The 13,055-nt window shown below is 45.9% G+C and overlaps 1 protein-coding gene across 1 annotated transcript in view; it reads left to right on the top strand.

Moving 5' to 3' along the window:
• The first annotated feature begins 6,809 nt into the window (after positions 1–6,809).
• The window catches only part of arhgap23a (Rho GTPase activating protein 23a), a 64,833-nt gene continuing 58,587 nt past the window's right edge, over positions 6,810–13,055 (top strand). Inside the window, exon 1 of the mRNA XM_041957843.1 lies at positions 6,810–6,833. Coding sequence (XP_041813777.1) covers positions 6,825–6,833 — 9 coding nt within the window. The 5' untranslated portion in view covers positions 6,810–6,824. The remainder of the gene's footprint in view (positions 6,834–13,055) is intronic.

Here is a 13,055-nt window from a genome sequence, read left to right as displayed (position 1 = left end):
TCTTTCACCTTCAGGTTCCTATCAGGTGCAGCACATGGCCGCTGCAGTGAACACTCACACATCCATGAAACAAGTACACCTGTGTGGAAATAATATGTCGCTTCACAATTAGTTCTTTTTTCTACAAGACAAAGACAAATATAAAGATGATACTGGACTTACCTCAGTTGATATTCTATTTAGGGGTACAAATAATGACAAGTTTGCAATTAATCTGACTAAAGATCCAGTGTGGGTCGAGGGGGATCTATTAGCAGGAATGGAATATAATATTCATTATGTTTTTGTTAGCTTAGAATGAGCTCTTCCCCAGAGTCTGCCATGTTTCTGCAGTAGCCCAGAAGGGACAAACACTGGTTCTAATGAGTGCTTTTTGCATTTCACACTGAAGTGAAGACCACCACAGGTTATCTTGCATGCTTTTAAAGGGAGGGGTATTCAGTTGGTTGTAATCTGCAGTCTCACCACTAGATGTCACTAAATACTCCACACTGGACCCTCCGAGCAGTTTCCCTCTTCTGGTTATAAGCCTTCTGACAAAAGATGAAGAGTATTCTTAAAAAAAAAAAAAAATGCACATTTCTTGTGTTCTTGTATCCATTCAAGATTTTCATCACTCAAAGAACAATATGCATTTCCTTTGAGGATAAGTTGGGAAAAAGCCTGGCTTGATGAGATAAGACGTTGTTGATCTCACGCTGGGGAAATTCAGTTTCAGCAAGAATAAAAAAGAGAGGTTGAACAAATAGGGCATAAAAAGATTCATAACAAAATCAACTGCTGATGCTATGTACATTATATCCAAAGGAGTATACAAAATATTGCCTTGTGAAGAATTGAGCCATTCTTAACTGATTATGGTTATGTAAGACCAAACCTTATGCAGCAATCCTACTACAAATCCTACCTATAATGTAGGTGGTAACGAGGTGTATATACATATACATATACAGTATTTATATAGATATATGTGTTTCTCCATGTAAATTTAGTTGCTGTAGACAACGTATACTGTTATTTTAAAGTACAAAGCAGCTAATTAGCTGATAATTTATGAGGGAGGACATCAGGCCCTTCCTGGTTGTGCATCACCCTTAACAACGACAGTTTCTGGTACGTAAACGTTTTGTTTTGTTTTCTCGACGTTTATTTGGGATTAGAGGTCGCTTTTGCCGTTAAAAATCCGCCTGAGAGCCCAAACACGAGGTAAACAGACCCTATTTTCCGGTAGCCTTGTTTCCGGTGTTGGCAGCGGGGGGAGGGTCGGGCTGATTTTCGCTCCGTCGACTTCCGAAAGGTTCCGATCTCTTCCGATCTGATGCACCGGCGGTGGAGCTGCTGCTTTGCTGCGTGTCCTTCTCGCGTCTACGCCGTCCATCTCTGACAGCGTTTCCATCATGGTGGACATTTTGATGTTGATGTTCTTCGCCATCGTCGGCCTCGTCTTCCTCTCCTACATCATCTACCTGCTGTGATGATCGCGCGCGGCCACACAGGCGGCCGGTGCACAGGCGAGCGCAGGATGTGTGTTTTCCCCCTCCTGCATCCCTGCTCTCCATCACGGACAATGGTATGGGAGCGTTTCATTACTTACAGTAAATGTGGTGTTTTGCATGCATCTTCAGGCCAAATTACTGCCTGGTGTGGTTGTATTTGAAAGCCTCAGGGAGGATATAGGTGAGAAAGGCCTATACCTTCTATATGATAGCTATAGGTTTGGATCAGGAACAGTCTAATATCTGAGAAATGGTCACGCTATTGCACCCAAACAGGCTCGTCTTTAGTCCATAGTGATAAACTGTAAATGTCTGAGAGCAGCTGTGATCTGTTTCAGGGAGGGGAGCCGGGATCTGGCCGTGGTGGTTTCCCGTTGGAGCTCTCCTGTTGGATGTGAAGAGAGGAAAAACAAATGGAGAAGAGGTGGAAGCCAAACTCTTTCTGTCTCCCACTTGCACTCTGTCATCACCCCTATCCCCCACCCCACCCTCCGCCATTGGACCAGGCTCCTCCAGCAAAATATCACTCCAGTTCATTTACAACCAGTGTGTTTTCTATTCTCATCCAGGCTGTTGTCTTCTCTGTGACGGAGGAGAAATGATACCTCTGCACATGTGCGGTGAATCTGTGCATGTGGATGCAGGAGGGTTTTATAGGGTTGAGTGTAACGCAGGTGTAGAATCTGCCTTCAAAAAGCACTGTGAGTGAGTAGTTGGCTCTGACTATAATGTGTAATATTCAGTATATAGGTGCGGCCAACCTTTCTCTGCTCACGTTTTCTTATGTTAGGTGTGGAGAGTTTCGGCCTTTTCATATTCCTTGTCGTCAGAGATTGTTGGCCTTGACATCAGTGTTGATCTTTCTTTATTCACATGTTGCCATAATGTTCTTCTCCTCTCTACAATCAAGATTCCCCATCAGGTTAAAGGGGGGCGTGTCAGTCCAATAACTCCTTCTGTTCTTTAGCAGGTGTGTTTCTCTTGATGATGTGCATGCAAGAGCAATTTCAGAAATACATCTACAGTTTCACCACCAAACCTCAAATAAATAATCTGTTATATATCAATAATGTTAAGTTTACTGATGCACTGATGATTTACTGGGTATGATGCCAGTATTTCACATGATATGTCAAATAAAGATGATTTAAGTAAGAACAGTTGCTTCCTCTTCAGTTCATTACACAAGCTGACAACCAAAAATCGTTCTTTTTTTTTTTTTTTAATTAAAGGAAACATTACAGCGATTCTCACCTTGCATGCTATAATGAATCTTTTAATCCATTTGTAAATGCAAATATATCTGTTTGTATTTCTTTTCTTGCATTTCACCTTGTCGGACATTAACAGAGATATAAACTGGAAACTTAAAGCTAAAATATTGTTTTTTAAATTAGCTTTTTTTTCAGCATTAAGACTACTCTCTGCAAAATAATTCTGTTTCACAGTCATGGTGCCTTTTTCTATTATTAGATTGCTGAGGCCGAGGACTGTTCCAGTGCCTCTATGGTAGTTATTATTTCTATATTTGTGGAAATTGCTGCAAAAGTGCTGCATCCAAGTCAGAGCCACTGATGATCTGCAATGAAATAAGACCTATTTTTTGCCACATTAAGTTTCCCTTTGCACGCCCATCCAATAATGATGTAATTGCTTCTATATTCATAACAACTGAAATGACCTTTATGACCTCTGACCTCTCTTCTGAACATGCACATTAGTGTTGAAGCGCACTGTGCTTAAGCCCCTTTTATATGGGACACCATTTAGTCAACTTCAGCCACTTCAGGCTTGGATTCCCGTCGTGACTTTAATGTTTTCAACCTCTCCTCACCTTGTTTTAAAGGCTGAAGCACTCGGCTCAGTTTCCTGTCAAATAAAGCATACTGTCGGGGTGGTGGTGCGTGCAGCTGGCAGCTGTGTGCTGCCTGTGGTCCTGCAGATGGTGCTGTTTACCTACAGTCTGCCTGCGGAGACTCAGCAGATGGCAGCACGTCCATGAAGTAAATAAAGTCACTCTGTCCAGATGTGTTTAAGGACAGGTGACATGAGACAGGATGCAGCAGTATGATTTCACTTTCGGACTCACAACTGATGAAGAACGGCAGGTTTATTAAGTTTGGCCTGTTTATCTATTCTGAATGTTATTTTGTTGTTTTTATATCAATAACTTGTTTATTTTAGTTGTACAGTGGATTTTAATAATTTATAATATTTGGAATATTACCTTTTCCCCTACATCACATAAAGCTCATCCACAAGTTCTAATGTAAACTTAAAATTAATCATGCTAAAATCTCTTTAGGGCTTTTACCCCTATTGGTCCTGGGATATGATGCTCTTATTATTGTATCTTCCTAAATTCACTTCTGTTGTGGCTTGAAAACAAGATTAATTTCTAATTTGTCATTTTATTCACATCCAAGGTGACAGCTCAGCTTCTCTCCTGCTGGGTATAATTTACATTTTTGGGAATTTTATACATTTCTAAAAGTGATTTTAATCTTCAAACTTTTTCCTAAACATATTCTGCAATCCACTTCATTCCCTCCTTCAAGAAATAGCGATGCAATTCGGAAACACACTTGTGATGAACACAGCCGCATTCAGATCAACAGTTAGCCGCTAGTTAACTTAGCATAGCACAAAGAAACAGCTAGCCTATCTCCAGCACTGAATACCAAATTAAACCACACTTAAGGTTTTGTAAAGAATTAAACAAACAAGTTATAGCACATTAGTTTTAGCTTAGCCTGGGCTGATTTTGTTACCTTTAGACAGAGCCAGGCTAGCTGCTTCCCCCTGTTTCCAGCCTTTGTGCTAAGCTAAGCTAACATGCTGGCAGGAAAGCATACATGCTAGTGTCACTCTCCTCCAGCCAGTTAGCTAAAGTTTCCCCCACATGTGTGCAGACAGACCGGCTCTTAGAAATAATCGGAATTCCTCTGCTGATAGTATAATCTACCACACACCATTACAATACACCCGCTGTTCAATCTGAGTGCACACACACACACACACGCGCGCACACACACACACACACACACACAAATACCGTATATGCAGCCACCTCACTTCAAACAGCATCTTTGGCTCGAACAGATCAAATGACACTGCAGCAGCAGTGGAGGGTGTTTGGCAGGGTAAGAAAAAGAGGCTGCACTGAAGCTGGACTGCAGGAAGTGGGCCAGGGTTTGTTTGGCGTGCTGCATGACCTTGCTGTACCGCTGCTGTAACTTAGACCTGCATTCCTGACCCACACCGCCCCCTCTGTCCCCTCACTCACTGGCCTGTCACACCGCTGCGAGCTACCATATCAGATCATGTCACAGCTATGTTATGAATCCATTGAATCAAAATAAGCCAGAGCAGGTGTTCTTTTGTTTTTCTGCTGCAGGGGCCTTGGGTTCCCCCTGCAGTGGTATTTTTGTGTGGATGTGGTAATAAGGGGCATTTGAAAGTGTTTACAATTGCTTTAAAAGGAAAAAAAATCCACTGCTGCAGCTGCTGACCTTGCATTTCTGAGCCCGTTTTGTTGTCTTCTTGTATTTTCTTTACCCCTTGCATGATAGCTGGCAAAATGTACACATGTCACATCACAGCCAGAAGTTTCCAGCGCAGAATTTAACTCCTGAAAAATATCAGATATCTTAAATACAACAAATAAATTGTGTCCTGAATGGGCATAGATTAAAAGTTGTTCTCATACATTCAACGATCACACAGAGAGAATCACTGTAGAAGAGGCTGTGATGCAGATTTCTCAAGTGAGAGCCAAGATGTTTATATATATAAATATAAATATAAATACAGCTATATCTACATATATCTGCATCCACTTGTCTATTCCACACCACCAAAATCATAAATCACAACACTTTGTCACATAACGTGCACCGCACCTCACAAATCGATCATATACAGCAATGTAAGAGTGGGTTTTTCCTTTAAAGTGATGCTGCACAATGCGACTCTTGCCGCTTGCTTATAACATCATCTGCCCTCTGTGGCACCTGTAACCTCCTGCAACCTTTTCTGGAATCCCAATGAGAGTTTGGGGGAGGAGAGAGCAGTGAGGAACTGGGTGTAAGGGAGGGGAGGGGGTGCTGAGAGGATAGCGACAGAGCAAATAAAGAAAAAGGAGGCAATGAAAGAAAAGAGAAACAGGGAGGGAGGGGAGGAGGGGGGGTTTGCCCATGTGCTTTGCCATGGCCTTCAGCGTTGGAGTTCCTGTTGTTGTGGGGTGGGAGTTTCCCTCTGAGCGGCTGGGAGGAAAGCGACAGAGGATGTCTTTTTCCTGGCTGACCAAGAATGCCTGGGCCTCGAGGTCTTTCCTCTCCTCATCTGGGTTTCGGAGCAGAGTTTCTGCGCTCGGCACAACCCGCTGTCCTCCTCTTCCACTCTGGACCTCAGCCAGCGCAACACTGATGCGTAAACATTTCAGCCGAGAGGCGAGTACAGGGGAAAACATTCCTCCCAGGGGCACGGGGATGTCTGCTCTTAAACACCCCGTCCACCCTCACTGCAGATTGGACTACACGTCCCAACATGCCCCCCCAACCCACCCCACAATGGGAGGCGGGGGCCGTAAATCCTGCCAGCCAATGGCTTTGTGTCTGGGGAGCTGTGGTTGGTGTGTTGCACGGCAGCTGTTGTCAATGGCAACAGAGGTTTTGAGGGAAGCATGAGCTGGACAGCTGGTAGAGGGTCCCTCAGTCCTCAGCTCGGCAGTCACATGACCCCCCCTGGCAGCCAATCTCAGCCCTCCGCCCTCCTCCCTCCCTCGCTTCCTCTCTCTCATTCGCTGGCTCCGTCTGTGTTGGGCTGCAGCAGGAGGGGGAGGGGAGATGGAAAGAGAGGAGGGAAGTGGAGACAAGGAGGGAGGGAGGGGAGGCGAGGCAAGGCGGCGGGGGGGGGGCAGCTCGCACAGGGAGCGAGTGGAAGAGCTTGAGAGCGAACACGGAGAGCGGGAGTCTCTTCCCTCCGTGCGGTTATCAAGGAGAGAGGTGAGGATCCAACGCACACGCCCTCCAGCCTCCACCCAGAGCGGCAGCAGAAGAAGGCAAGACGGAGCAGAGAGGAACGTTTGACTGGATGTGTCACACTGTCACACTCAGAAACACAAGGAGAGACAGAGCCATGCCTCTGTGGGGAGGCGCAGCAGCAGCAGCAGCAGCGGGCTGCCGGGCTGCCTCGCCTCTGTGAGGGGAGCAGGACTGGATCGCTGTTGGGAATACTGAACGAGGACAAGAAAAGAAGAACGGGGGATTAGCCGGAGATCTCGTGCCATGACCGGCAGCAGGAGGACGGAGGAGGCTCGCTGAAATCATGGACCAGGTGAGGATGGAGAGGAGGGGAGGGACTGAAGGGGACCGCCACCTTTTAGTGCGCTTCAACATATCCACACCTTGCTGACACAAATGCATGCATTCATGCCATCCATCATCCCGTCTTTCCCGAAAATAAACAGCACAGCACGCTGCTTATCCTGCAGATGTGTTTTCTGCTCCCCTCCCGAGCGAGGGTTCACTCTGGGGGAGGGGGCCGGCAGAGGTGCTGCCATCAAACATCCGCCGGGCAGGTGCCAGGCCTCTGGAGAGATGACACAGCCCAAAACTTCATCTGTGACGGCGGGGCTTAGATCAACTCCTGGGAGAGGAGAGAAAAGCGTGAAAAGAGGGGTGTGGTTGAGTTTGGTGGGTTAGCAGGCGTCCTCCATCAGGACTAACATGCAGAAATTGGCACAGAGTCAGGATGGAGGCGAAGGACGGGTGTCATGCAACAGGGTTCAGGAGTGTGTGGGCTGCTTTGTGGCATCGTGCGCTCCTGTCAGCAGCCTTTACAGGCGGTGTCACCCACGTCCACATCCATCCTTTTGTTTACTCTGACAGCTGAGCTGCGAGAGCAGCTGTTTCTACCTGATGCTCGCCTCCTCAGAAACACCGTGTTTGAATATTTGCTGCGGCGTGGAGGCTGTCATGGGGTGTCCAGGCTGGGGGGCGACCAGCTGCTGGTAGCTGGAGTGTGCCATGAGTGGTTTAAAAGAGGAGGGAGCTCACACGCCTTCCACATATCTCCCCTCCGCTGCCCTCAACGCTCTGCCAGTGTGTGTCCTAGTCATTGATTACCTCATCCCCTCCCTCCCTCCTCCCCCTCCGTCCTCCTCTCTCCTGAGGTGGAAGCGTTGTGAGCATCAGGTTCGTGATTAATCAGGAGGAAGGGGAAGATTAGGAGGGGGGGTGTACGGGTGACACACCCCAGCCCAGCCCTTCCTTTGGGTGAATTATGCATGTGAGGGGAACATCTCCTGCCTGTGTCTGCCGGGCTCAGGTTGGGGTGACGTTAGCCCCCCAGTATAGCAGAGATGATGTCATCACTGCTGCTGGTCAGACTGTGTGTGTGTGTGTGTGTGGGAGGCAGGGGTTCAACCCATGTTTGCACTGGTTTGCGTGTTTTGTTTATCTCTTAACCTTATTTCCCCAAATGGGAAACCTCAGGGAACACAGAGCGCGAAAGCCACATGTGTGGGTCATGTCCTCAGTGTCACACACACACTTTCAGTATCAGTTCACATTCTGCACCAAAAACAGAGAAAAACTGAGAAGGGTGCAGCTTACAGCGCAGTATAGCTCACAGGAAACAAAAACTATTTATAAGGCTGCGCAGTGCTGTGAAATGCTGACACGGCGTGGCCTTGCTGCAGCGCTAAGGTTGGGTCATTGTCATTTTAATAGATGGACCACATTATGACGTAACGGACAAATACGATTATAGCACTTCCTGTTCATCACATGACTGTGTATCATTGTTGTTAAGCTATGTGGATGTGAGGCTTTATCTGTGCTTGTGTTTCCTGCTTTAGGCCAAAAGTGGCCTCATCACCCTGGTGTTTCAAGATGATTCTGGACACACAGTGTGTGTGTGTGAGTGTGTGTGTGAGGATCTACTGTCATCTGGCAGCGTAAACATGCACTAACACCGCTCTGCGAGTGTAAACGGAGGCATGCAGTGTTTACTATAGCCGTGGAAAGGCTGCAGAAGTTTACAGTATCTGTGTTTCTCCTTGTCCTCATTTTTCTGTCCCACGCGAGGACAGACACACATGTCCAACACACATGCCGGGTGATAAGGAGGGCAGTGGCTCGGCAGGAAAAGGATGGTTACATAAAGTGTCTGTGAGAGCGAATCAAGGGCAGCGGTGGGACACCTCTTTCTCTCAGAGTCTGTCTGCGCTGCATTCTCCTGCCCCGCTCCACCCTCTGCACATGATCTAACCCACCCTCAGCGGACCTGCCTGGTTTATATATAAGTTTATAAAACGCACTGACTGACAGCGGCAAAGTTCTCGCTGCCAAACCTCTCGCCCGAGGACGATTAAAATGCCAGACTCCCTGCAAATCAGTTTGGCTCTTTAGTGCTTTAGGATCAATAGTCATTAAGGCAGACCTGGGCAGGGATGTGGTGACTGCTGCCCCGTGAACCCTGGGTTTGGAGCACCCTGACCACATCCATCACACAGAAACAAGTGGCTCTCTCTGCTGCAGCAGCCCGAGAGCCAAGGAGAGAAGTTAGTGCACAATTGTAAAAGCTTGAAGGGGCAACTTTCAGGGATGATGTCGAGCTTTAAAAGTCTGGCGGCTGCTGCATGCAGGCGAGCTAACAGAGGAGGGAATCCCTGATACTGCTGGAGGAGCCTCAGTGATGTGGACAGGGGTGACGCTGCTGTGTTTATGCGGCCGTCTGAACACGACTCCCTGGAGGCTCCATTTGAGTGGCAAGGCGACCGATGTCTAACTGTACTGTGTGTGTGTGTGTGTGTGTGTGTGTTAGCCCCTGTGGCTCTCGGCCAGAGTTATCTGGCAAATTGTTTTGTCTGTTTCCCATAGATGTGACTGAAATGGAATGCAGACAAAATTAGCTCAGAGCGAAGCAGCCGTGCAGGGACATATTTTATGAGAGTGAAAGTGTGTGTGTGTGTGTGTGTGTGTGAGAGAGAGAGAGAGAGAAGAAAGGGTCTTATTAAGTTACAAACGAGATAGTGAGAGGGAATGTGAAAGACAGCAAGTGTGAGAGAGGGAAGGATAAAGGAATAATGAATGTGTGTGTGTGTGCGCGCCTCATGGTGGAACAGGTGGTCTAATCTGACGCCCCACCCGTGGCACCCCGAAGCCCCCTGCCCACGGCTCTCCAATCTTCGGACTCTCAGGAATGTCTCCTTCTATTGTCCTGAGCAGCAGAGGCCGAGACACTCTGAAAGAATGAACTTTGTACGCGCATTTGCATCTAAATTGAAATTAAACACACACACATAAGCACGTATCGATCCTCTCGCTCACGCTGAGAGCCGCTGCAGCGTCTCTGACCTGTTTGTCAGTTTTGCAGTGCAGGGAAGAGGGGAGTTACAATGAAAATTAACCACGCTGCAAGAGGACATTTGTGGGGCATGGAGCTGTGGGAGTTCTTGAGTGAGCCTGGCCACAACGATGCCTCTGCAGCAGAGGAAGCATGCAGCCTGTATGTATGCGCGATACTTTTAATGCATGCTTGCAGAATCATTGTCCTCTTGTCAATCTGTCCTTAAAACTTGAGCTAAATGCTAAAGTCAGCATGCTAGCATGGCAACATTAACATGTTTAGCAGGAACCATGATTACCATTTTCACCATCTTATCTTAACATGTTAGCGTGCTAACATTTGTCACTTAGCACTAACCACAAAGTGCAACTGAGGCTGACGGGAATATCTCCAGTTTGGCAACCAAAGTATTGCACAAATTGAATGTTGACCTGATGGTGGCGCTGCGTGAGAAGTGAAGGGTTTACCAGAGTTGTTAGTCATGAAAGCAAGAATTAAATTAAAATTCGGAGAGTCAGAGCATTTGCTTCTACTTGTTCACATGATAAAAAGCATCTTTAAAATGAACTTATTATGATTTTGTCCCCCCAAAAGTATGAGGGTGTACATCATGTCAAGTGTGAGATGAAGATTTAAAAAAATGTGTGTCTTTGCATGTGAAGGATGTTAGCACAGGGTTGGTGTTCTTAATTCGGGCTGTATGGGATTGCCAGGCGGACGATAACCATTTGGTAGATGCCTGCAGGCACACAAAGGGCAGATTGTCCTGTGAAAGAAACTAGGACACACATCTCCAGGAAGTAAACAGCTCCTGTTCAGCTCAGGACGACAGCGCAGGACCTCAACATCAGTGCACTTGAGTGGCGAGCAGCGAATGAATGCATGCAGATGGCAGGGGCAGCGGGGTTTGGGGGGGGGCGTTCTCCTGCAGGGGTCAAAGGTTAGCCCGTGTGGTTAAAGCCCTTCCTGTCTACAGCACTTTGCATCAGTTGAGTCCATGTCAGGGATCTGTGGGCTGATGACACAGGATGAGGGCAGCTGAGCAGGGGTTAATGGAACAAAACAGAGGGATGAGGTTTACCAGTAGCATGAGGAGGCCATCCAATTAGACGGCTGTGTGCTACTGAGTCGCTCCAATTTAATCTAATGGGCTTGTTTGGCATGTTTTTGACTTCAACCCGTGGCCCCGGCAGTCTGTTTCCATCTCTTGGTATTAGTCCGACCTCCTTCTCCTTCTTTTTACGTACTTGAGTCTCGACGTCAGTGTCCAGTAGAGCTGCAATAGGTAGTCAATTAATCAATTAGTTGATCGAAAACCACATATTCTGATAATAGATTAATCATTATTACGGTAATTTATTACTTTTGAAAAAATACTTTTTCCTTTGCTAGTTCCACCTTCTTAAATGTAAGAATTTACTGCTTTTCTTTCTTCCTCTGTGATAGTAAATTAAGAGCGTTTGATTTTTAGACTCCTGGTTGGACAAAATGAGCAATTTGAAGACATTTTCACTTTTTTTTTTTTTTTTTTTACATTTTATAGCCTCAAAAATTTGTGAAAATAATCAGTGGATCCAGGTTTTGTGTGAGGATGTCAGCGTGGAATGAACAGCTGTGCAGCTGATGCCGGTTGTTTCATTACTTTGATCATTAAACAGGCCACAGAGCTGCTCTGCTGCACCACAGCTGAATATCAATAATGAACTGTACGCTTAACGAGCCATTGACCTCTTGGCCTATTTTCCAAACCGCTGATGATAAAACAAGTAAATTAGACCATGTTGTCTATCTGAAGTACATGTGAGTTGTTTGGAGGATCTTTTCCCTCTCGTTCAGGCACCACCTCGACCCTGCCTCAGGCATCAGATCACACAACATATTGCTCCTTCACATGTTCCTCAGCCACCAACATTTTCTCCCATATTTTAGCCTCAGTTTGCATCAGCATTACTTCCATAAATCCTGTGAAATCCCACTCATGAAGATAAAATAAAAAACTCACCACAAGTCTGAGGAAAACTCCAGTTTTTCGTGCTCCACCCTCTTCCCGCCTTGTCCTGAGGAGCTGCACTGAGCCCCCTTGTGGCCTCCACATGCAACTGCGGCTCAGTTTTTATCTGTTCAGGGGGGATTGAGGATTATCTATTTAGGGAAATCTCTGCAAAGGAACAGATGGTGGTCTTTTTACAGATTTCAGCCTAGAATAAGAAGATGTTTTGCTGCTGATGACAGTGCACATTTATGTTAAATCCACAAGGAAAACATATAATCCTCTCTTGGTTTGGTGGCCTCTCAGCCTCAGTGACCACAGAAGGAAACATTTTGTGGTCTATTAATGTTTATCTGCTCATAAAAATCCATGTTTTCATGCTTTATTGAACTTTAATATGAATCAGCAGTGATTTGAATCATGTTTCTGTGAGTGCAGACAGCACCCAGCCTATCCTGTATTCAAAGGTGAGCAATGCCAGTCTCTTGCTCACTCTGTTCTCGTCTCTGTCTACACTTCTAGCGAAGAAACTGGCAACAGCGTTTGTGAACCGAATGTTTTCGCGCTGATGAAATCAGGACACGTTACTGAAGGTTAAAAAGCTGTCGGAGCATTCCTCCCGTGTGGCCTCCCGTCCTCCAAAAGGAGAACACCCTGCTTTAAGGCCATGTCTAGACAAACTTATCTCTGAGTTTTAAGGCCAGGGAAACGCTCGGATTAGGATATGATCCCCTCGCACATACAGGATTATTCAGTTTACTGTATATACTGTAATAGGTGTGGCTTAAGAGCTTTTGTTGCACCACAAATGCCAGAGGATCCTTAATTTAAATCACTGGGATATTTTTTTAATTTATTTTTTACAAGAGGATGCATAAATGTTCAAATGAGGCATGTAATAGTAGGTTTTAAAACACAAAAAGCAGCAAAAGCAGCTCCTTTTTGAATTTTAAAAATATTTTTTGACTTAACTTTATTAAACCTTTATTCAAACAGATAAAACCCATTTTTTTCTTGGCCAAGGGGCAGCATGAAGCATAACAGCAGAAATCTGACATATTCTAATACTTCATACACAGTCTAACTGTGTAAAAACATTTTTTTAAGGCACGAGATTCATTTAGTGGACCAAGTTTCAGCTCATAATAGGAAAGCACAAATCAATTGTGGGCACAAAGTTGCCTGAATGACAGCATAATTCTCTATTTAATGTA

Source organism: Chelmon rostratus, chromosome 17 (genome assembly GCF_017976325.1).
Source record: "Chelmon rostratus isolate fCheRos1 chromosome 17, fCheRos1.pri, whole genome shotgun sequence".
Classification (NCBI taxonomy): domain Eukaryota; kingdom Metazoa; phylum Chordata; class Actinopteri; order Chaetodontiformes; family Chaetodontidae; genus Chelmon; species Chelmon rostratus.
This window is presented reverse-complemented; position numbering and strand designations above follow the sequence as displayed.